Source organism: Plectropomus leopardus, chromosome 17 (genome assembly GCF_008729295.1).
Source record: "Plectropomus leopardus isolate mb chromosome 17, YSFRI_Pleo_2.0, whole genome shotgun sequence".
NCBI classification, from domain to species: domain Eukaryota; kingdom Metazoa; phylum Chordata; class Actinopteri; order Perciformes; family Serranidae; genus Plectropomus; species Plectropomus leopardus.
Window position 1 is genome coordinate 15,391,082 of NC_056479.1, and position 22,988 is coordinate 15,414,069.

The 22,988-nt window shown below is 38.7% G+C and overlaps 1 protein-coding gene across 1 annotated transcript; it reads left to right on the plus strand.

Annotated features, from left to right (window-relative positions):
• Nucleotides 1-74: 74 nt before the first annotated feature.
• lmx1al (LIM homeobox transcription factor 1, alpha-like) lies at nt 75-22,976 on the plus strand. Its single transcript, XM_042504808.1, has 9 exons — nt 75-673; nt 2,436-2,524; nt 3,425-3,614; nt 17,085-17,317; nt 19,029-19,192; nt 19,367-19,444; nt 19,539-19,659; nt 19,770-19,925; nt 20,831-22,976. The coding sequence occupies exons 1-9, from the start codon at nt 630-632 to the stop codon at nt 20,986-20,988; spliced, it is 1,233 nt and encodes a 410-aa protein (XP_042360742.1). The 5' UTR covers nt 75-629; the 3' UTR covers nt 20,989-22,976.
• The last annotated feature ends 12 nt before the right edge of the window (nt 22,977-22,988 follow it).

Below are 22,988 nucleotides of genomic sequence, written 5' to 3' on the forward strand. Positions count from 1 at the left end.
CCTACTTAAACATCTGCATTACGTGTTTACGTGTTTCAGTTTAGGGTGTAATGCCATAGAAAGTGGGGCATTTTTTTTCTATATTCAAATGACATTGGACTGTAACTGCTCTCATCTTCATTTGTCTTTGTCCCTTTGATAATATTTTACCAGAAACAGGCAGTTTTAGACATGCTGAAAAATATCAGCGTCATAATAGATTGCAGTTTCCCCATGTGGAGGCAGATAAATGTCTCACCGCGAGCCTTTCCACATATCAGCTGCGCCCTTTAAAGTCTCCGTCTAACCTTGAACACAAATGCAAAAGCTCATCCCCATCTGAGTTATCAATAGGCTGCATCATCGCTCATCTTCCCCTCATCATCTTCCGCACCTTCTCCCTCCCTCCTTCCCTCCCCTGTCTGTCCATCTCCTCCCTCTGCGCCTTTTCACGCACAAAACAAGTCGGAGCGCACACACGGCTGGCGGAGAAAACGGGAGAGACAATAGACAATAGTTTCGGGGTCATCATGGTATTTGGATTTTTACCGTAGGCAACATGCGCGCCGCCACCGGACTGTGAGATAACAGGTGAACCATCTGTAAGCGCGTGTGTTCGTTTGCTGGCCGAAAGTTTCTCCAGATTTTTAATGTTGCCAACCGAGATTTCAGGAGGAGTGTGTTTCACCTCAAGGTATGACTCCGTAACTCAGGGAACAGGTTGTCGGTGGAGGCGGACTTGTGATTTCTAAATAATGTTGTTGCTTGAATTGTTATGTCTCTTATTCGTGCAGCAGCGCGTGCAATTAGGGCTTACATTATTTGGCATATTTCTTTTTTTCTTTTTTTTTTAAATACTCAGGTAAAGGAAGGAAGTCACGGTGACCTTGCTATCTGATAATTATGATCTTTGATTTGTTCATCCATTATAACAGGTTGTGTTTCAGTCGGTGTTTGCTTTAGAGATTGTCTGATGCTTTTCGTATATAATATTTCATTATCACATCACAGATGTTTTTAAGAATAATCACATCTAATTGTAGGACCAAAACAGACTCAAAACAACTCAACTTTTTAATTTTCATCGCATGGGCGTGATTCTGACCATTTCAACAACTTTCAAAACTGAACTATCAAATAAATTTCCCCAGTTTGTTAATTCCTGAGCACAAAAAGGTCGATTATTACCTTTAAACCGAGAAAATATTCTTTGGATTGCCAATCTTAAATGCGCCTTGACGCCAACTTTAAACAGCAATTTACTGATCCTCATGTAACACTAGATTTATTTTTTCTTTAATCGTGGCTCCAGGTGACCTGCGGCGAACTTAATGAAATATTTTTTTTTCCAACACTTTTATTCCAGTCATTATCTGAATGTCACGCTGTTAGTCTCAACGTGTAATTATCCATGCATTACACACAAATATGTCAGTAATGCATTCAAGCCGCAATTAGGCAAAACATCAAATCAGATTAGCTGTATTTACATAATTCATTTGTTTTATTTCATTACTTCTTTGTCTGTGGCAATGCGGTGGTTATCTGATATTCTCCAGCCTATTTTGTATTTAGTGGACTTTACAGGCTAAATGTCCAAGTCTCACAAAAGTAATCGTTTTATAAAAATTGGGATTATTTACAAATGTCACAACAACAAAAACATAAACATAATTTCCAGCTGCAACATACACCCTAAATATGATGATATACCATTTAATTTAGTGAGGAAATGATAAACAATGTCAGTCTAAAATTAGAGGCCACAGCACACAATCTGCATTAAAGTAGGAAAAAAATGAATTTAAAATATATATATGTGTGTATATATATTTCGTCTATTTTTTCTCAGCCAACGTATTTTTTCTGACTTTGTTAGATGCAAAAAGCCGTCAGCGTCTTCTAACGCTCCTTCTGCAGTACTGTATTTTGTCTCATAAATAAAACAGTCGTGCAAATTATAATAACTACCTAAAACTAATATAATGAAATTGTTGTATTGTATTTTTTGTGAAAACTTTTAAAAAAAACATGTATTAAATATTCTCAACAAAAATGTTTAAAATGACACTGAGATTACTTAAAAGAAGATTTTTCCTTCCATAATAACATTTTTTAACGTTCTTTGTTCCTTTTATTTTTATGAGATTTTCAGAAATATGTGTCGTTTTTGTATTTTCAAATTGTATTATCATTGCTATTTCTGCTTTTAGGCCTAATATCTTGAATGAAATCCAAGCCACGTGCGTGTGCGACGTCTACTTTTGGATTCATATTGTGGCAACTTAAAATGTCGCCTTAAAAATACTGATTTTTTTTTAAGACACTGCTTTTCATAATATGCGTGCATCGACCTACATTTTGTCTTATTATTTCTTTTATTTCCAAATAGATTAAGTGCAGTGCTGCTGATATTTTAGACAGAAATTGTGCATTTTTCTTTTGTTTTTCTGTAGCGATCACACTGAGGGAAGGAGAGAAGGGATGAAAACAGAGGAAAGCCCGCAGTCCTGTCTGCAGCAGCCTCCATCCTCAACGCCTTTTGGTGAGTGTTTGTTGATAAGTTGTGGCATAAGGCCCAAATAAAATAAACTCGCAATGAAACATCAGATATTACTACTAAAATTATCAGGATATCAAGTCTTTTTTAAAATAATTATAACAAGGACCACAATGAAGATATACTATAACACGAACCGTCATCGCATGATCAAGTTTACTGTGGTTCGCTCTTGATACAATATAAATTCCCAGAGGAACATTGTGCACGTGTAGGCCTGTAAGGTGAGTTTGCGTAAAGCATAATAAAATCACAACTAATTACCTGTAGGAAATCACTGCAGGGGAAAAAATATTGTAGAAATACTCGATAGACGATGCAAAAGTTGCGTTTCATATGTGTGTGTGTGTGTGTGTGTGTGTGAGAGAGAGAGTGTGTGTGTGTGTATGTATGTGTGTGTGTGTGTGTGTCATGTATCACAATATCTTTAAAGTCTTATTAAAAACAAGATTGCGAATTTCGATCGATAAAATTCTATTTGGGAAAACAATGAAAAATTCTCAAAGGTTTTCTAATCTTAAGGTGTCTTTTTTCTTTCTTTAAAATGTTTTTCTTTCTTTATTAGTTCATTTCTTTTTTTAAACGGAGTTTATATAAACTTTTTCCTATTGAATACAAGCTGCACCGAGTAGATGGCTTTGGTAACAAACTTAGTATATTTTGCACCAAATGGTGCAAAATACACACACATGTTTGAGTAGTGGGCTACTATATCCATCTAACACGCAATATGCTTTAACATTTTTCTACAGCCTATGGGAAATTTTCAGGACGCCAACATTTCCTCGTGTGGTCGGGTGGCATTTGGGAGACTTGGACTCATGACCCCAGTCATTTTAAATATTCGGCCCTGTCTCCGTCTCTCTGATTACATTCTCCCCCCAGGTCCGGAGTACAGAGGAGGGGGAGAGGTGTGCGCCGGCTGCGAGTCTCCCATCGCCGACCGCTTCCTGCTGCGCGTGAACGAGCGCTCCTGGCACGAGACCTGCGTCAAGTGCGCCGTGTGTTTGAGCGCGCTCACCGGAACCTGTTACTGCAGGGACCGCCTGCTGTACTGCAAGCACGACTATGAAAAGTAAGAGCACACACGCGCACGCGCGCACGCGCACACACACACACACACACACACACACACGCAATGAGGTGGGGTTCACTGTTTGTTATTGCTCCATCGGTTGTGTTGGAGAGGCGGGCAGCAGTGGAAGGAGTACTCAAACGCTTTGCTTAAGGTAATAATCCCATGAAAGCAAAATACTGAAGCTCTCAAATCAGTTAGAGGACTATGAGGCTAATCTACAAGTGATAAAAAAAACTTTCCCAAATGTATATGCTCATCATAAAGCAGGACTGTTTTTGATATTTCAATTTTGGAGATGCATTTTTTTCTCTCAGTCTATAGCTATTTAAGAAACTACCTCTATATATTTAGATAGCTGGCCAAGCTACAAAAGTTTTGTCATTTCCAAGGTCATGCAAATGTTGTCAGCCCCTGCTTGTAACACGCAAAGATACTGAACCCTTTAAGTTTCAGTCAAGTAAAACTTTGTAAATAAATAACAAAAAAAAAAAGAAGAACAAGACCAACAACAAAAAGGAACATGTGAAAAAATGAACAAAAGAAGATTAGGAATAAACCAGGGATAGGGGCTTGACAGTGATTTTTATCCCAAGTCTGCTGAAAGTGAGAGTCTGTCAGCATGCAAAACTTATTATGAAAATTTAATAATCTATGACTTTGCAAATAAAATAACAACAAACAAAAAACAAAAAAAACTTGTTAACTTATCCTAACAAAAGCATGTATTTGGAGGGAAAAATCCAAAGCAGACATGCACAGTATATTCCTCAGGCAATTGTGGTCTACTGATGTTTTTTTTTAAAACATTGAGAACATTTTTAAAATGTGTTTTTAAACACATTTTAGAAATTTGACAATTTGCCTGGACATTCGTGTGATAAAATGAAGCTCTGAAACACACTGACATAGAATAAAATGGTGCTCTAAAGTGTTTCATCCATCTGTGAGGCCACTTAAGAGGATTTAAGGGATTATTAAAGGAATATTTAACCCACAAAATGATGATTTGTGTATTACCCTGTGCTGCAGTGAATCGGTTTTTTTTTTCTTGCATACTTCCACCATAAACAGAGAATCCAAAAAACAGAGAAAATTCATACTGAATTGGAATAAAAGGATGCTGCGTTTAACAACATCCCTTTTATCCCTGCTGACAATTATGACAATTCTTTAATGGCAATTATTTGTAGCTGACTGCAGATCTGTGTGTTTGCTCGTATAATGTAATAATTTGGGATTTATAGGACTGCTCCTTATATTTTATGTCTGCAATCCTCTTTAAATGAACAGCACTTGCTATTTCAATGTCTCTCCAGATATTCTGCGACATAAAACACACAGTTGATACTTTCTTTTCAAAATGTAAAATGTCCTTTTTTTTTATTTTCTGACTTTGAGATCATACCATGTGTGTCTGTGCTTTTTGTTTTGGTTGTTTGGTGTGTGCCGCGGTCAGTGGGTGTGCCTGCGATGGGAGCTCCAGGGGTAGACAGTTGAAGGACGAGCCTGAAGCTTGTTATCATTGTTTTGAAAAGTGTCAGACGGCATCCAGCAGCACAGACTCTCCCACTGTACCTGACATCTGGAGGAGAGAGAGAGGGCAAGACAGTGAGGCAAAGAGAGCCATAGAGAGAGAGAGTCTGTCTGATGAAAGTCCCATTGTGTGACGTTTATCTGGAAAAATGAGTGGGAGACGTGGAGGCAATAGCTTATCATAAATGAAGCGCTGGGTTCATTTTCAGTGATGGAATGAAAAAGCGTATTTGCTCCCCTCATGTAATGACTGTAATTGTGGATCCAAATTAATAGTCAGCGGCTCATTCACTATGGTGTTGATTTAGTCCCCTATACATTGCATATGGATGATTGCCTTGTTGTGTGTGAGTCGGTGCCAGACTTGGCACACAGTTGCCTGTGACCTTCAGTGGATCAGCAACAATGTCTCCTTGTTTTCCCTGCAGTCTGTCCATCAGCGCCTTACACTACTACCCCCCCGAACCCCCTCATCTAGAGCAGGTGTGTGCATTGTAACAGATATAATAGATGTCCAAGAATTTGGGAGGTGCATAAAAGTCTTAGGGGAATTCATACAATTAATAGGGGATCCTTTTTTTTGTTCTTTTCACCCTTAGCTTGATTTTATTTTAGTTTCTGCTGGTCGCCTGATGTCCTTACACACTGTCAAGTATACATTTGAAGAATATATGTACACATGCATGGTGAGAAGACATCTTACTCATTCTGGGCTAATTTCCATCTCACCCTCAGTATCTCTGGCTTGTCCAAATATTTTTAAAATTTATCTTTTGCTTTGATTGCATCACCCCCCATACACTGTCAGGCCCAGACTCTCCATCAGTGTATGCTAAACACCACAGTGCACAGCATGGTTATACTGTTTGTGTGCTTGTTTTCTGTCTCATTATTCCTTTTAAAAACCTGTGAAATAGAATTAAATACAAAGTGTGTTTCAAGGTAGATTCTATGGTGGCCCTGAGGGTCACAACATTTCACAAAACATATAATTTAACAAAAAACAACAACATTTCATGAAGCACTACATTATCAAAACACTACAACATTTGTGAAATGTCACTGTGTTTCTGAAATGTTGTGTTTTGTGAAACGTTTTTGTGTTGTGTGAAATGTTGTGTTTTCTCAAATGCTGTTTTGTTTTCTGAAATGTTGTGCTGTTTGACCCCCAGGGCCACCATAGATATCTGATTTTTATTTCTCCATAATTAATCTATTCTGCTGAAGTGAAAAAAATAATAATTGCACATAGATGTCTATCAGTTCAAATGAGAAGACAAATCTAATTTTGAAATCCGACCCATCCCCCGCCCTGACTCATGTGGGCTAAACTGCCTTGAAGGCAAAAGTTTATTCGACATTTGCATGTTTAATGTTTTCAAAGGATATTTTGCCTCAGTGTGACTCTAAATTGATCACTGTGATGCTCAATATGTTAAAACATAACAGTAGACTTTTTAGGGTGAAACACATAATCCAAATATTCAAGCACTGTATAGAATACGGGTTCAGTAGTGAGTCACATTCAAGTTCAGTCCCTGAAACGTCTTGTAATAAATGAGTGCGCACCCTACTGCCTCTCATTATTGATGCAATAAAACAGGAGGTATGCCTTCAATTTCGAGATTCCCTGGTCTCAATCTGTTATGGAAATGAGGGGATTTAGACACAATAAACTCAAGTGCATCTTGTGGATTTTTCTTGTGGATTTATTTTTGTTTTGAAACCTCAAGAAATGCTCTGGAACTCCATCCTGTTATGGACCAGATGTTCAGCATGAGGCTGTAGAATAATTCTGTGGCAAGGAGGCTTCCCTCCATACTTTAAATTCCCATCAGTATGTTTTTAATTTTTTATGCACTGGTGCAATGCATCATTTTTTTTACAAGAGGGATGGGCAGAAAAATAAAGATTTGGATGGAAAACATGTACGACATCAGAAACAGGAAGTGTGAGTAGTACTGATGAGTAACATATTTCTCAAAATCTAAAGGAGTGGTGAATTCAAGGCCATAAGATAACATTTATAAGATTTATTGGGAGGGGGGGGGGCAAACACCCCATACATTCATAGCATACTCCACTCACTAGCTCCACATTACGTCAGAATCTGGGGAAATAACAAATCACTTCAGTCCTGACATACATAAAAAGGTAATGTTAACGTCCATACATAATTTTGTTCTTGAAATGTGATTGTGGGAGTAAATAATAGTTTGCTTAAAATTGTCAGTAATAACATGGAATGGAAAATTATTATTATTATCATTTTATTTTATCGTTTCAAAAACAGGACTTTTTGTGAGTGCTAATCAATCAACCACCGCTAATGTTAGCTATCATTGCTAGGGCACCTGTAGTTAAACTGCCCCACAGTCACCTAGTGACCAATAATGGTGCTTAAGTGTGTATTCAACTAGCGTAATGTTAATGTTTTTATGACATTATATTTGTGAGATAACCCATGTGAAGTCTTAGTCAAGCGTGATTTTGCATGTGTAATTTATGTTGAAAGTACTGGCTTTCATTTACTGTATACTCTATTTGTATATAAATTAAGTTCACTGTAAACCAAAAACATATTTAATTTGATTTAAAGTTACAGAATGATTAAATTGCAGCTGTAGTTACCACCACAATACTGTTATTTTAAGTTGCCACTACCGACTTAACTTCAACAGTATGTTGCTATCAAATGTATTACAGTTTTCTCCAGTCGAATGTGAGGTTTACAGTGTAATACTGTAGCTAATCTGCAGAGGCGTAGATTTCAGGGGGGAGGCAGGGGACATGTTATGGAGGCCCATTAGGCCTACTGGTTAAGTGGAAAATACTGCATAACACCGTGAAATTATACAGCCTACTTTTCATGTTTACTATTGTTTTGACTTCAAAAACCATCAAGGTTTATTATATTTTGTAAGAATTTGATATTGTTGTTAGAATTTCACTGCATGTTTATAGCAGTTTGTCACATTGGATTGAAAATAAGACAATAAAACCACCTGATTAGCAGACAGACATGCATGAAAACCATCTTCAGCATCCTATTCACACTCTCATTGTCTTTTAGGCTACACAGCAGCTCGATGTTATGGTCTCTTGCCAAACTGAGCAGTATAAGGCCAGTGTTCCCTGGTCAACAGTGCTGAGCCCAGACAGAACTGAGGGTAGTCTGGCTGTGCGGAGCCTGCAAGCTCCCTTGTAAGCTCCATAAAGGCAGCTTCAGCCCTGTGAAAAACAGGTCACCGGGGTGGATATTCACTAAACCTCGAGTTTAATACCTCACTCTGTGGGGTGGAGGCCACTGAGACTACATCTAGGTCTACAAACCCTGTCTTTGCAGACAGAGAGAGGGAGACCCCGCCGCCACAGTTATGGAATCTCCCTCTGCTAACCAGGTAGCTATATGTGAGTCTAACACTGGCAGTCTGACAAAGTATCCTCTCAAGTTACGCTGCATATGTGTGAGTGAACTTCTGATTCTTACTGCTCTAAACTGAGGACAGAAACTGTATCTTCTAACCCCTGTTCTCCCCTCTGTATACCCCCCACCTCAGCCACCGTTTCTCTCCCTGTCTCTCTCTCCGTTACCTCGTTCATCACTGTCTGCTTTGTAATAATATTTCTCTATTCCAAACCTCATTTCCTTCTCGTTGAGATTGATGGCAGCGATGACACCAAACAGTTTATCTCTCCGTTTATCCCTTGTTTTCTCTTAATCGCCTCCCCTCCCTCAGCGCCTCTTTGTGTCTCGGGACAGGGATGGGAGGAGGCAACGGGGAGGCTGATTGGGTTCAGTGCTAATTACCCAGCATTCTGTGGCTGTCCTGTGATGACAGGCCTGACATCAGGCTGCAGGGAAATACTGTTAGAGGGAATTATGCAATGATACGTCAGAAGGACAACAAGCTCTTATCCTTATCAGTTATAGCACCTTAACTCTGGTTATTAAGTCAATGCCATATTAAATAGTTACTTTTAATACATTAAGTCCGAATATAGAAACTGTCACAGTTTTCAAAGGTCTTTTATTACTCTAGTGGTGTCAAACCATGTATATAGCTTTGATTTTAATTGTTCAGACTGTGAGATATTTGACTCGAAAATTTGAGAGGAAGTGAATAAAAATGTATTTGGCGTTTTAAATGGCATGGCTGTGTTAGGGGCAGTTAGGGTTAAGGCATTTCTAGAATTTAAGGAAAATAGGGGGCTTACCGCTGACCTCAGTAGGGGGGGTCCAAGGGGACTTTTATTTTATTTTAATTTATTTTATGAACAAGCTCTATTTTGATGCTTTTAAAAATGTATCCTGTCACCCTTTTTCCCTTAAAAGCATTTAAAAAAAAAAAAAACTTCCGGGTTGATTATTATTTATGATGAAAAAAATATTAGCAGTCGTTAGAATATAGCTTAAATATTAGATCCAGGCCATTTATAAAACATTTGGGTCTGAAGCCTCGGATGTTAAGGCCTTATGATGCCACAAATTTGCTTGTCATGCTCACAGCAACAAAGTTAAATTTAAAAAACATACATTAAAAATGTCAGAAAATGGTAATGTCTGTATAAGGGCAAAAGTAGAAATACCATAGCAAGTGAAAGCAAAACTCTGTACTACGAGAAATCAAGAGAGGCAAGTGAGAAAATGTTTGTTTTTTTCTTGCAAGTGGAAGAAAAGTTTGTGGTTCGGTGTTGGTTTAGGTGAATCACGGCGGCACTGACTGACAGGACTGTTCTGTATATATAAATCCCAGTGAGAGGCTACACATAATACATGCATGTGGTTTTGAAACGTTCAAACACTTTTCCCTTATCCAAAAGCCTTACACAGGCTAAGACCTGCAGCTCAACAGATGACGGTTGGAGGTGTGCCAGAGGAGAGGAAAGTGAGGATAGGGGAGTTTTTAAGTTGTGATGTTGTTGAAAAAGATTTTATGGTATAAATTAAAGAACATCAAGAAAAAACCTCAGTGATGGAGAGGGGATGAAGAAGGTAAAAACTATGTGTTTGGGATTTTTAGGAAGGGATGCGGCCGCTGATTTTTGTCTGGGTGTATGTGCGTGAGGAGGGGGGTGATATTGCCACTGTTTTTGCATAATGTGAGATGAGACCCCATCATCTTTCCTCCCCCACAACAATTTTATAACAGACAGCTAATAAATGTTTCATGGCAGAACAAGCTGCTCGCCTTGGCTTTATTAAATCTGAGATAATAAAAGCAGAGAGGGGAGAGGAAAAAAGAGAGAGAGAATAGGGGGTCGCACCAGAGAGGGAGAGATAGGGAGATCGGCGTAGACTTTTTCTCAAATCGACCGGCTGCATCTCCTGTTTCTGGGGCAACGGGTCCCGCTGTCCCCCGCCGCCCCCCCTCCCCGCTGCTTCCCACTCCGCCAGAGACAGACAGGAAATGAGAAACGGGCAGACAGGATATTGCGTTCTGGTGGCCTGGGGATTAACTGTTTTATCTAAACTAACACACACACACCCACTCACTTGCGCACACAAACACACATCCTCACACATTCTCGGCAGCATCAGGTGTAGAACGCACACACACACACACACACACACACACACACACACAGAAACACATATCATGCAGACCATGCACGTCATGCAGTTTTTTGTTGTTACTTCACACAGGTACATTACATTAGGTGCTGAATATTACAGCAGTGCTCTCGTGTAGAGCTGCTCTTATTACCAATGTGAATAGTGAGAGTCATGACATGTAACTGTATAACTGTGAGATTGGCTGACGGTTTGTGTCCAAATGCCTCTAAAGATGTGCTCCACACGCTGCACTGCAGGCCCCTCATTGCCATTACAGAGCTTTTGCACATTGTGGAGAGCGTTCACTGAGCAAGAGGACTGCTTATGATGTTACTTTATCCATGCATGGATGGATACGATCCACAAATGACAGCATCTGTCAGTGTTTTATTGATGTTTGTACCCAGGCACCTTATCTGTGTTTACACAAACTGTGCATATTTGTGTTTACGTGTGCATATGACCGTATGGATACCCACATGTGTGTATCTTGTGTGTTGATATACATATATATATTAATTATTATATATATATATATATATACATGTGTGTATTTGTGTGAGTGAGTGTGAGTGAGTGTGAGTGAGCGGTGGCGGCAGGGGTAGCGAGTATCGTGGGGAATGCTGGGAGATTTTAATAACACAGAAGCAGTGCAGGGAGATTTAATAAAAGGAGATGATGTGATTACTGAACCCTGGCTCTGAGCCATTTTGCTTCACAGAGCAATATCCGCTGAAAGTGTGCACACACACATCCACACACACACACGCTCACTCACACGCACATGTCTAAGAAATGGATACTAAACAGAACTTAAAAGTAAGATTGTTGCATATCATTTGTTCTTTCCGCATCTATCGCATGAATCCTTAGATGCACCTTCATTTTCGGGGAATGTGTAAACTCCTGTTTGTATAACACACATGGTCATTCTCACGCTTGTGGAAATCACAAGCTCGTACACGGATACCTTGTTTAGAGACAGAAATGCATCTTTAACTAAAGGTTAGGATTCAAAATGAGTGACGGTGGCAGATCTTTGGCGAGCTTCAGCGTGAAGCCTAAATCTGTCAAAGTTAGCTTCTTCTGGGCTCGCACACACACGACTGATCCAAACCTAGTGCAATACCAGGCACTGCAAACCTGGAGTTAGTATAAGCAAACCCGTACCTGTATAAATATTCATCAATTATGAAAGCAAGAACAACAACTGTAATCGCTCTAAGACACATACATATTTATGGAATGATTGTGCTGCGGTCCACACAATGTCGTGCTTGTCAGAGCTCAAAGGCAAAACAATGCCACATGACACAGCTTAGGGAGATGATGAAGATTCTGTTATTCTGTTTGTGTGCCTAGGATCTACAATAAAGCGAGAAGGAGAGGGATGATTATAACCACCCAATACTTACAGCACATCACCTTTTTCTGCCTCTCTGCGTTTGATCTCATAATCAGTGAGCTTGTAATTAGTTGTGCCCCCCTAACCCCTCAGAAATCCGTGGCACTGAACATAAAGGTGCCTGCAGCCAAAGTTCCTGAGGTTTTTTGTACATTGCAAGCTCATAAGCAGCGAGTCTTCTGTCTGCACTTACACTTCTCTTCTTTGTAATTCTGTGCATATCATGAATATGACACACATCTCTTCATTAAAGGAAAGCCCCCTAAATCCAAAGCAAAGTCCTCCTTCAAATATCTTTTCTGATAGATTTGTTCACAGCTGGTCTTAACTCTACACCTCAGCTGTTTAAATTCTAACTTTCATTTCCTCTTTTTTTCAAGCAGAAATTGAAATGCTTTTTTTTTTTTTTAAAAAAAAAAAAAAAAACTTCATATTATAGTCAGTCTTTTTTTCCCCACTGATGCCTGATGCAAGCAACTATTTCTGCTATATTTGTGACATTCAAACTTTTAAAATCATGTTTTATTGTGGTTTCATAACATAATCAAAACTAGCAGTCTTGTTGTCTAGATTTTTTGTTTATGTATACCTAATTTAAAACAGCAGATATGTTTTGAGGAAAATGTAATGCCTAGCAAAATACATATTCTATTAACATAATGAAGAAATATATGACTAATTAACCTACCTGGCAAGCTGCAAAAATGTTGATATTGAGAGTATCAGCCAAATGCTTATTTACAATGTATTTCAGTTGTTTTCTGCCAAAGTAGGCAATTTTGCAGTACAGTATCCACTCATTGTGACTACGTCATAATTTTATTATAATCTTTTTTATTAACCTTTATCTGAAATCGCAATCCCTCCCTAACCTTATGCAAAGTGCATTTGTTGCCTAAACCTAAGAAAAGAGTCCGGATGCAAACTTGAAGTTCTGGAATAAAGGTCTTTTGTATACTTTGTATGCCTACCAACCCCCCAACCGCCTCCCTCCAAAGCCTACGCAGTACATGAAGGTGTTTTGTTACCTGAAAGAAATGCTGTCTTTGAACATAATCCGGGAAGCAATTACCTTGCCACAATGACATAAAAATGAAATCAGTTAAGTAACAAACATAAAATATAAGAGACAGAGTGCAACTTGATGATTGTTAGTGAGTGTAATGATACATGGATCTAGATCGATATATCAGTGCAACGATCCCTGATGCAAAGTGATAACAGTAATACATACTGTTATCTTTAGGATACACTTTTATTTTGAAATTTCTATGACACATCCAAGCACACCTTATTCCTAAATATTTGGTGTTAGCGGCCTAGCCTAAGGCCGACAATGACAAGACAAAGACAATTAGAATATTTACTGATATTGTGTCATTTTAGGCCCCTGAATTTGATTTAAATGAACTGAATCGAAATTGTCATGTGGCAGACTTTGTGATAGCAGCAAATATTTGATTTGATTTTGATTTGATTTCACTTCATTTTCAGAATAAATTCTGAAATTAACCTGCATTCCAGGATATCAGCTGTTTCACACAAATACACATAAATGCAAAAATACAAAACAACATTTAATCAAACAACAAAACTATGCTACAAATGTTACAAATCACAATGAAATGACGATGACTTCCACACAATTTTTAAAAATTATTTTAACATGTATATGCTACTGTAAACACAGCCTGTTTGTATGAAAAATAAAAACATATAACAAAAAAATGTAAAAGCAAAAGAGAAAACCTGTTTTGCTAAATTCTCCAAATAGAAGGTTTCTATATAAAAATGTGCAACAAAAATCAACAGCCCCAAAATACCTCCATTTAGATTCACATACATATTATTCCACCCAAAACATGAAAAACCAATTGTGTACCTATTTGCTGTGGAGTCTAAATTTACCTAATTCACATGGCTGTTCCTTAACCATCACATCTATAGAGATTCATTGTAAGCTACTCCCTGGTCAGGGCCAGTGTGAATGATACTTCTATTAGAGGGATTAGACTGATCTACTTACAGACCCCCCTCTGTGGCAGTTGCCCCAAGTTGCCTTCATTTGCCATGTTGAGTAAATTCCTGCCGTGCTGTGTACACCCCGATTAGGGAGTGTGGGACTTAACCACCAACATCATCGGTCTTATGTCAAGCAATCCTGCAACAATTCTGCTCTGTTGTGTTTTGTTCTCAATGAAAAGAAGCGTTTAAGGTGTTGAATGTTTGGATGGGGAGTGAGGGAGGTGATTGCTCTCCTTTGTGTTAGATGCCAGATATCAGGATTAACCATGTTCTTGTAGATATTTCACAGATGAAGAGTCTCTCTAAGATGCGATGCACTGTTTCCGGAAGGAAACGGCAACCTTTATTTAAACATGAGGTCCTGTCACAGCAGAGCTGTGCAGGGCTGGGACACTTTGCGTTATGATGTTAAGTTAGCGACACTGTCATTTGGGGAATTTGGGGAGCGTTTGGCAGATGGATTGAGAAAGATTAGCCGTGGCAGCTGCGTTTGGGACAGAATCACAGATTAGGAGCTCTAATGTGCAGACCTGGCTCCTTCTTTACACTCCAGATTTGGGCAGCAACACCTTCCTAGCACTCAGTCAGGGAGCGTCAACACTTCTGTCTTCGTCTCTTCCTCCCCCCACTTATCTCCTTGCTCATCCTCCCGTCCCTCTTGACCATGTTTTAGTGCTATTTCTGCATCCCCTGACCTTTCTTTTTTATACACCTATGCTTTGAATACCTGTTAAAGAGATATTCTGGTATCTGGTTCTGGAGCATACTATTTCTCTATTTCCTGATAGTCCATTGTGTGGTGAACATGTCTAACTAGTAAATGTCTGACTATTGATACTCAGTGGGTGCATGCCTGTGTGTGCGCATGCATGTGTGTGTGTGTGTGTGTGTGTGTGTGTGTGTGTGTGTGTGTGTGTGTGTGTGTGTTTGTGTGTGTGTTTGTGTATGTGCCTATGTTTGTGTGAGTAAGTGTGTTTTAGTGTGCATAAGTGAGAGGAGAGAGATTAACCCCATGCTATCCCCAATCCCTGGTTATGAGTTTACAGCGTCTGTCTGGCCATCGCACTGTTTAAACAACAATCTAATTAATCCTGTCTTTATTAGTTTCAGTGAACTGGGGAGGCAGGCTGGGAGGGCGTGAGGGAGAACTGGGAATGCTGGCAGAAAATACCAGGGAGGGAGGGGGGTCGGGGGGGGACCAAGTGCGAGAGCAAGGATTTGAGAGGAATTTTATGGCAGAGGCTTTAGGCCCTGTGAATGGAAATAGAGATGGTGAGGCAGGAAAGAAATTGAAGGGTTATAACAATTCACAGGAGGAGAGATGGAGGGACAAAAGGAGGAAAGTGGTCATGGGGAAAAGCAGTGGAGCTAAGAAAGACTCTGTATTATGCTTTTATTCATGGAGTTAAATAAGCACTTTAAGATTGTGGGTGGGATATGGATAGACTGGAGTTTACCCTGTCAAACAGATCTCCACATTTAAGGATTTTAAAGACTCCCAACAAGCAGCTTTCTTAACATCAGCTAACTACTGCCACCTACTGCATTGAGGCAGAAAAGAAAATCTTTAAAATGCGGACTACTGTAATTCCTCCCAGCAGATGTTTACCTTGTTGCACTGTGAATTGGGTAATGTTTATACGACCTTTAATTAAGAGACTATGCTAATCTCTCATTTGAGCTGAGGGTAAATGTGTTGGAGCTCGTTCCCTGTGCCTCCATCTTCAATTACCTCACCTTTCATTATGCACTCCTCGGGCCTCGTGCAGCAACATTCTCTTAAATTCTCTTATATATTCTCTTAATTTTCTGGTAAAAGACAAAATAAGAAAATCAACTCCAGATGCACCAAACTTTCTTAACCTTCCAAATCTGTTCTTATCCAGGTGTGCTCAATGAAAAATCACAGTTGATCATAAGTCACTATGAGCACAGGTAACGCCCCCTAAACACTGTTTAAGGGCAGGTGTTGTGCCATGTGCAAAGACTGGAGACATGAAACCAAAAAAGGTTGTAAGAAGAACTTTTGCAATAGTAAAACTGATGTAGGTCTACTGTTAAATGAACTTAAAGTAAATGTTATTTAAAGGAAGTGTATTGAAGTCTGAAAGGTAAAAGTACACATGCAAAAAGTTTTAAATGACTCTTATAAGTCAAAATAATAGAAATAATTAAAACAAAAAGCAACGAGTCCTCATACATACAATTTATATGAGAAGCTGGAACCATTATGTTTTTTGCATGAAAAATGACTTACACTAGGATAACAATAGTTATATATTGATTTCTAATTAACTAACTGCTTTAGCTGCATTTGTATATTTTCATATAGTTTGTGTGCAAATAGTTTGTAAAATAGCTTTCTAAAATAGAAGTGGAATAAAAACTTCAGTATTTCCCTCTGATGTGTGGTGGGATTGAAATGGCGTAAGATTAAAGTACTCAAGTAACATAAAGGTTTCACAGATTTATACTTAATTAATTATTATGAGTAAATGTACTTACTTACATTCCAGCACAGGATAGCAGAGGGACACACACTAACTGAATTCACAGTATTTGGGATCAATGGACCGAGTGTAGTAGTACTTCTTAGGCCCTGATAATTAATAATCCAGTCATTATAATTGCTTTGAACATCATCTAAATTTGATATATTTGTGTTTTGTTTTTTAATTTTCCTCAGATGTAAAAGTTATTTGTCCTTGTGCTGGGCAACCATTTGTGGTCTGTGAAAACACAATGTTTTTCTCTCATCTTAGTAAGAGTGCTCCACTTCAGAAAAGCAAAACCAAGAGAACATTGGTGAATCCAAATCATGGATAAGAGCAAAAATTAGAGAAATTTTGTATATCATTTCTTGCATTTGGCCCCTTGGCTCTTATAATGTCATGTTTTACATTTCATGTTAGCTATCATTCATATGTGTCTTTCTGTGCACCCCCAGGCTGTTTGTAAGGAAGTGCAGTGCCTGCCTGCAAGTGATTGGACGTTCAGAGCTGATAATGCGCGTGCTTGGCCAGGTGTACCACCTCGGCTGCTTCACCTGCTGTGAGTGTGAACGCCGGCTGCAAAGAGGTGATGAGTTTGTGCTGAAAGAAGGCCAGCTGCTCTGCCGCATGGACTATGAGAAGGAAAGAGAAATGTTGGCCGCCATTAGCCCCACACCGACTGAATCAGGTAAAGCTGATCTGTAAAAAGGCTGCTTTGCATAAAGCACATTTAAATCAGACTGAAGTTGCTTGGATTTCTGCACACATCCTCACAATTTTTCCCCTTTACATTCATGCATTCAGCATGTTTTTCAGCACAGCAAATGTCAATCACATTGCTCCACTGTAAACCAGTGGGCAGCCTCTGGAAGCCAAATGGGGGTTTAAAGGGACAGTTCACCCCAAATTAAAACATATTTTCTGTCTTATCTGTGAGCTAAGTGCTATATGCCTATCTAGATTGTTTTGGTGTGAGCTGCAGAGTGCTGGTGATATTGGCTATAGAGATGTCTGACTTTTCTCCAGTATAATGGAACTAGAAGGCATTCAGATTATGGTGCAAAAAGCAAACAAACAAAGTAAACAACAATGACTCTTTCCAGAATTTTTGAGTCACTTTAGATGATTTATAGACCTTGTTTTGAGCAGTTTCATGTAGGAACTATTTTACTTCTACCGAACTACACCCATATCCCAGCACAAAAAGGAGACGTGCATCTACTGCTAATTCAGCTAGCACCACTGAGCTCACTAACGTTTCAGCTTAGCCAAGGCGGATGCCATTAGTGTTTATTATTTCTTGCTGTCACAAGTATGAGCTTCTTATCCATGAGTAGATACATGCCTCCTTCTGTGCAATGATATGGTTGGCGGGTGTAAACTGGTACGGCAAGGCAAGGCAGTTTTATTTGTATAGCACATTTCATACAACAGGGCAAATCAAAGTGCTTTACAGAGTAATAAAATATAACATAAATAATACAGATTTACAATAAAAGAGATAAGATATACAAGGTAAAATCAATTAGTAAACGATTTTTTTTAAAAATCACTATTAAAAATAGCAAAAGTGCAGACAAGAGGTGCAAAGATAAAAAGATAATTTAAAATGATTTAAAATCAAGTTTAAAAATAAGTTTGTAGTCATTAGTAGGTGGAGTTAAAAGGAACGGAAATAGTTGTTCATACATGAAACCGCTCACAATAAGGTCTGTGGATTATTTGAATAACTGGGTCATGATTTCTAAGACACATTGCTTTTGTGTTTTTCAAATGTATTTTTTTTGGCACTTTGAGCAACAAAGTCTGAGTGCCCAGAGCTTGGCAACCGACGTCATCATGCAGTGCATTGTGGGTTTTGTCTGGGTCGGAATCGCGATATTGTGTAGCCACTCAGCAAAAAAATAGATAATAATTAATTCTTAAAGGGTGCTGGGTAACATGTAATAGGTAATAGGTAGCAATATTGTTATTTTATGCCCATTTTTTCACTCAGTGTGCTGAAAAGTAGTTTAAAAGACAGTGGACTGTATGGGGAAAAAATTTTACCCACCGCAAAAAAACATTACATTGCAAAGATTATGACTGGCTTTGTGACCCAGAATAACATCGAAACGTCTAAATTTAATAGCGTCTAGCATGTCATCCTTCATTTTCAGATTGTTAATTTTGTTTGGAAAGTGTAGCAGCAGTGTTTCAACTTCTGATCAGGGACAATAGTCTAGTAAAGGGCTCAGAGTTCAGTCCCTACAAAACTCGGGACCAGTTTAAGAAACACTTGGGATTGTTCTCACAGCAATTGCAGCATTAGATACTTATTTTTCATTTAAGGAAGTATGAAAATGTGCCTTCTCAAACGGGCTTATATGACTATTTTGTTGTCTGCTTTCCTTGCTCAGTGAAAAGTGAGGATGAGGATGGTGGAGGAGGCTCTGGTGGAGGGAAAGGTGGCGATGAAAGCAAGGAGCACAAGCGTTCAAAACGGCCCCGCACCATCTTGACCACACAGCAGCGCCGTGCTTTCAAGGCCTCTTTTGAAGTGTCTGCTAAGCCTTGCCGCAAGGTTGGTGAACCAGCTTATTTTATCAATGGAAATGAGCACCAGAGTATACTCCCTTGCCTTCAAAACTTTATTGCTCTTGGGCATCTTTATTGGTCTGCATAGCAATGCATGTCAATCTGTGATTAATGCTGTAAATCTGTATTTGAAAAACAATTTAAAACATTTCATTTGTAGGTGAGAGAGACACTGGCTGCTGAGACTGGGCTGACAGTGCGTGTTGTGCAAGTGTGGTTTCAAAACCAAAGAGCCAAGGTTCGGTTTTACATACAACATATGACATAAAATGTTTCACAGATCCACACACAAGGAAAAATTCATTTGGACAGTATGTGTTTTTGTGCTTCAGATGAAAAAGATAGCTCGCAGACAACAGCAACAGCAGCAGCAGCAGCAGGAACAAGAGCAGCTGGGAGGCACCAGGAGAGGACCAAGCAGAGGGGGCCGTCAGAGCAATGACGACAGTGAGGGTAAGAGCTTTAAGTGCCAATGCAGGATCAAGAAGAATAAACAAAGATTAGAGGAATGGAAGAATAAACTATGATATGGTATGACTAAAGGGATTCTCATCTTGACACAGATGGCTCTAGTACCCATGGCATGGATGGGATGCTGGGATATCCCTCTCTGCCACGTCAGCAGCTACTCGCTCTGGACCCCAACATCTACGGCGGAGAGCCATTTCGACATGGGCTTACACCGCCACAGCTGAACAACGAGCAGCTCCACTCCTATGGTAAGACAGGAGGCCAATCCTGCTGTTTCAAAAGAAACCACAATGAAAATTTGGTCATTTTCACACCCACCCTCATGACAGTCGTACAAGAATGTAATATTTGCAGTCCAAAGAATGTGCAATGTAGTTCACTAAAACAGAATATAAGATTTTTTTTAGCATGTCCAAAACCATAGTATGAAGCAAATAGTATATGGATTGCATACTACAGTAGATGGCAATAGAAGATGTTCAAAACAGACAATTGTGGACAGTGACCAAACAGCTCTGTAATGTTAATAACACCTCAATTTAATTGTAAGTACAAGATTTCACTTTGCTTAGTATAATGTTTTTTAAAATTATTTTAAAATTTCCAGTAGAGCTGTGGTCTGCACCATTGGCGTGGGTGGCAAAGTTCTGAATCCTCGGATGGCGAAGCAATGACCAGCTCTACTCTCCCAAATGCTGCTTTCAAATAGAACTTGTGAACTTGTGTTTACGACACGGGAGTTCATGTACACAATGTCATCAACTTGGAGCTCTAAGAAAAGTTTATTTATATAGTACATTTTACATGGCAGGTATATAGACTCAATGTGCTTAAGATGGAAAATAATATTGTATATAAAAAAATCATACAAATAAAAACATGTAAAGATAGAAGTATTACATAAATAAACAAAGGTAATAAAAACATAAAATAAAATATACATTTAGACGGTAATAACAGTAATGATAAACAGTACGCATATTAAGTACTTAGTGCATGGTATGCGATTTCACATGCAGTGTGTGTGTATGTTTTGTGGGTCCATTAGCTTTTGAATTTTGAGTAAAAATCTTTATTATCTACTTATTTTCATATCTTTTCTTTCATTAAACACCGTTCCCCCTCAGTGCACACTCACTCTTTCTCGCTGCAGACTCAGAGACAGTGTTCCATGACCTGGACAGTGATGGAAGCCTCGGTCACCTTGGAGACTGCCTCTTGGCAACAGGCGATGGCAGTCTCCTGCCAGGGCGAGTGGGAAACCCCATCGACCGCCTCTACTCCATGCAGAACTCCTACTTCACCTCCTGACCCTCATAAACTCTCACCCTTCCCACTCCTGTTCCACCTTTCACCTCAGAGATGCAGCTAATGGAGTCTGTCCATCAACATGGCTGTGGGACCACTCTCCATGAAACACCCAAACACACTTCTAAGCTGTTAACACAGGCCAGAATCATCAGGCGTAGTCATAATATCACTTTTCAGCAGATTAAGCGTCACGTTCCCATCATCCCTCCTTGATAAGAATCACATGCTGGAAATACAGACACTGTAAATGTCCAAGATATGTAAAAAAAAAAAAAAGACCTCAATTTCTCCTGTTGTATTTATGTAATGTTCAATGAAATATGTTTCATGGCACTTTCCAACAAAAACAAAAGACAAACACAAGACACTTATCAAACATATTAATATGTATATCATGATTTACAGGCGATAATTGGTTGTTGAAAGTGAATTCATCAATCAAGTTTCGTGTATTTAAGAGTCTTGGCGGGCCTTACGAGCAGCTGAGGGTCTTAAATAAATTAGTATATTGCAGAAGCTTTTTTTTAACAGGACTAGTGATTAGTTATTGTGTGTGAAAGACTACGGCGTATACAATTCTGTATATGGATTGGAGTACAATTTTGCTCTCAGGTTAGTGTGTGTGTTTATGTAACCTGAGCTATAACTCAGGATATTGTGATGGATAGGATTACAATTTAACTTGCCCAGTGACTTCAAGGACATAGATTGCAAAGAGGAAGAAACTCTATATAAAATGGTCATGTTACACTATATTTTTAGTTTTTGGTAATGCATGACAGGTATAACATGGACCAATAAAGCAAATTTTTTAGCACTTAGACAACACTACAGGGTAATTTGAGGAGCCTTATGCGGAAACAGGGTTGTATAGATGATTATTTCTTTAGCTTACCCTTCTCTTTTGTAATAAATGATGGAATATTAGGGCCACATTGTTAAAAAAAAACAATGGCTTCAGAGAATTAAGTCATAATATTTCAAGAATAAAATAAGTCAAGTATTTCAAGAAAAGTAAACTTGTAATTTTACGAGAAAAAAGTCACAAAATTACAGGAACAAGTCATTTTTTCATGATCTTAAAGATGTACTATGTCAAGAAAAAAAAGTTGGCAGATTACACTAATAAAGTAACCCCCCCCCAATTTCCAAGTTTATTTCCACTTTATAGTATGGCATTGTTTACTGGAAAGAAAACTTTATTCTCATTAAATTACAATTCTTTTTCTCAAAATGAAGACTTTATTCTCATAATATTATGATTTCTATTTTCAAAATCTCTCACATTTTTTTTCAGTGTGGCCCTCATACTCTGTTATAACGCAAACACGAAAAGCAGTGCAGTAAATAACAACCAATAGCTCTATAATGCCCTAAAGTTAGGACAATAAGCACATGATGATGTGCTCTCAAATGTAAATGTGAGTATGACTGTGTTACAATTAATAGCTGTAGTCAATTTCTGTGATTTCTTTCTCAAACACCTCAAATTGGATGTTGCTAGATAGATATTTTGTACCCTCTTCTGTGATAATCAGCAAATATTTAAACTGTAGCATGATATTTATGTGTCACAAAGTAGGTCTAAAGACTCCAAACTGAAGTGGGATAGTGCAGAAAGCATCGGGATCAGACTCACAATGTGGTGCAGAATAAAATAGGATTAGGGTGTTTCATTTAGGCGCCAGTGATCAGCTACAGCTTGTGACATTCTATCATGACGTTATGTTTGACTCTGATCACGGATTCATGGTATTTTTACAGTGATATTTTTGTGAATGTAACTTATTTGTGCGGTATTAGGCGAGTTCCTATCTTACGTTTTTTGTTCAGTGACTGCCAGGTGATGTGCTTTGAATGTAATGTTGCCGTATCTTCAATACAATCTGCGGTTTCATCTTTGAAGTGCGCTTGCCTTATTGTCCTAAATATGGTAAATTATGATGCATTGATCACTCATCTGGTACAAACCAAAGATATGAAAAGAAAGGAATCTTTTT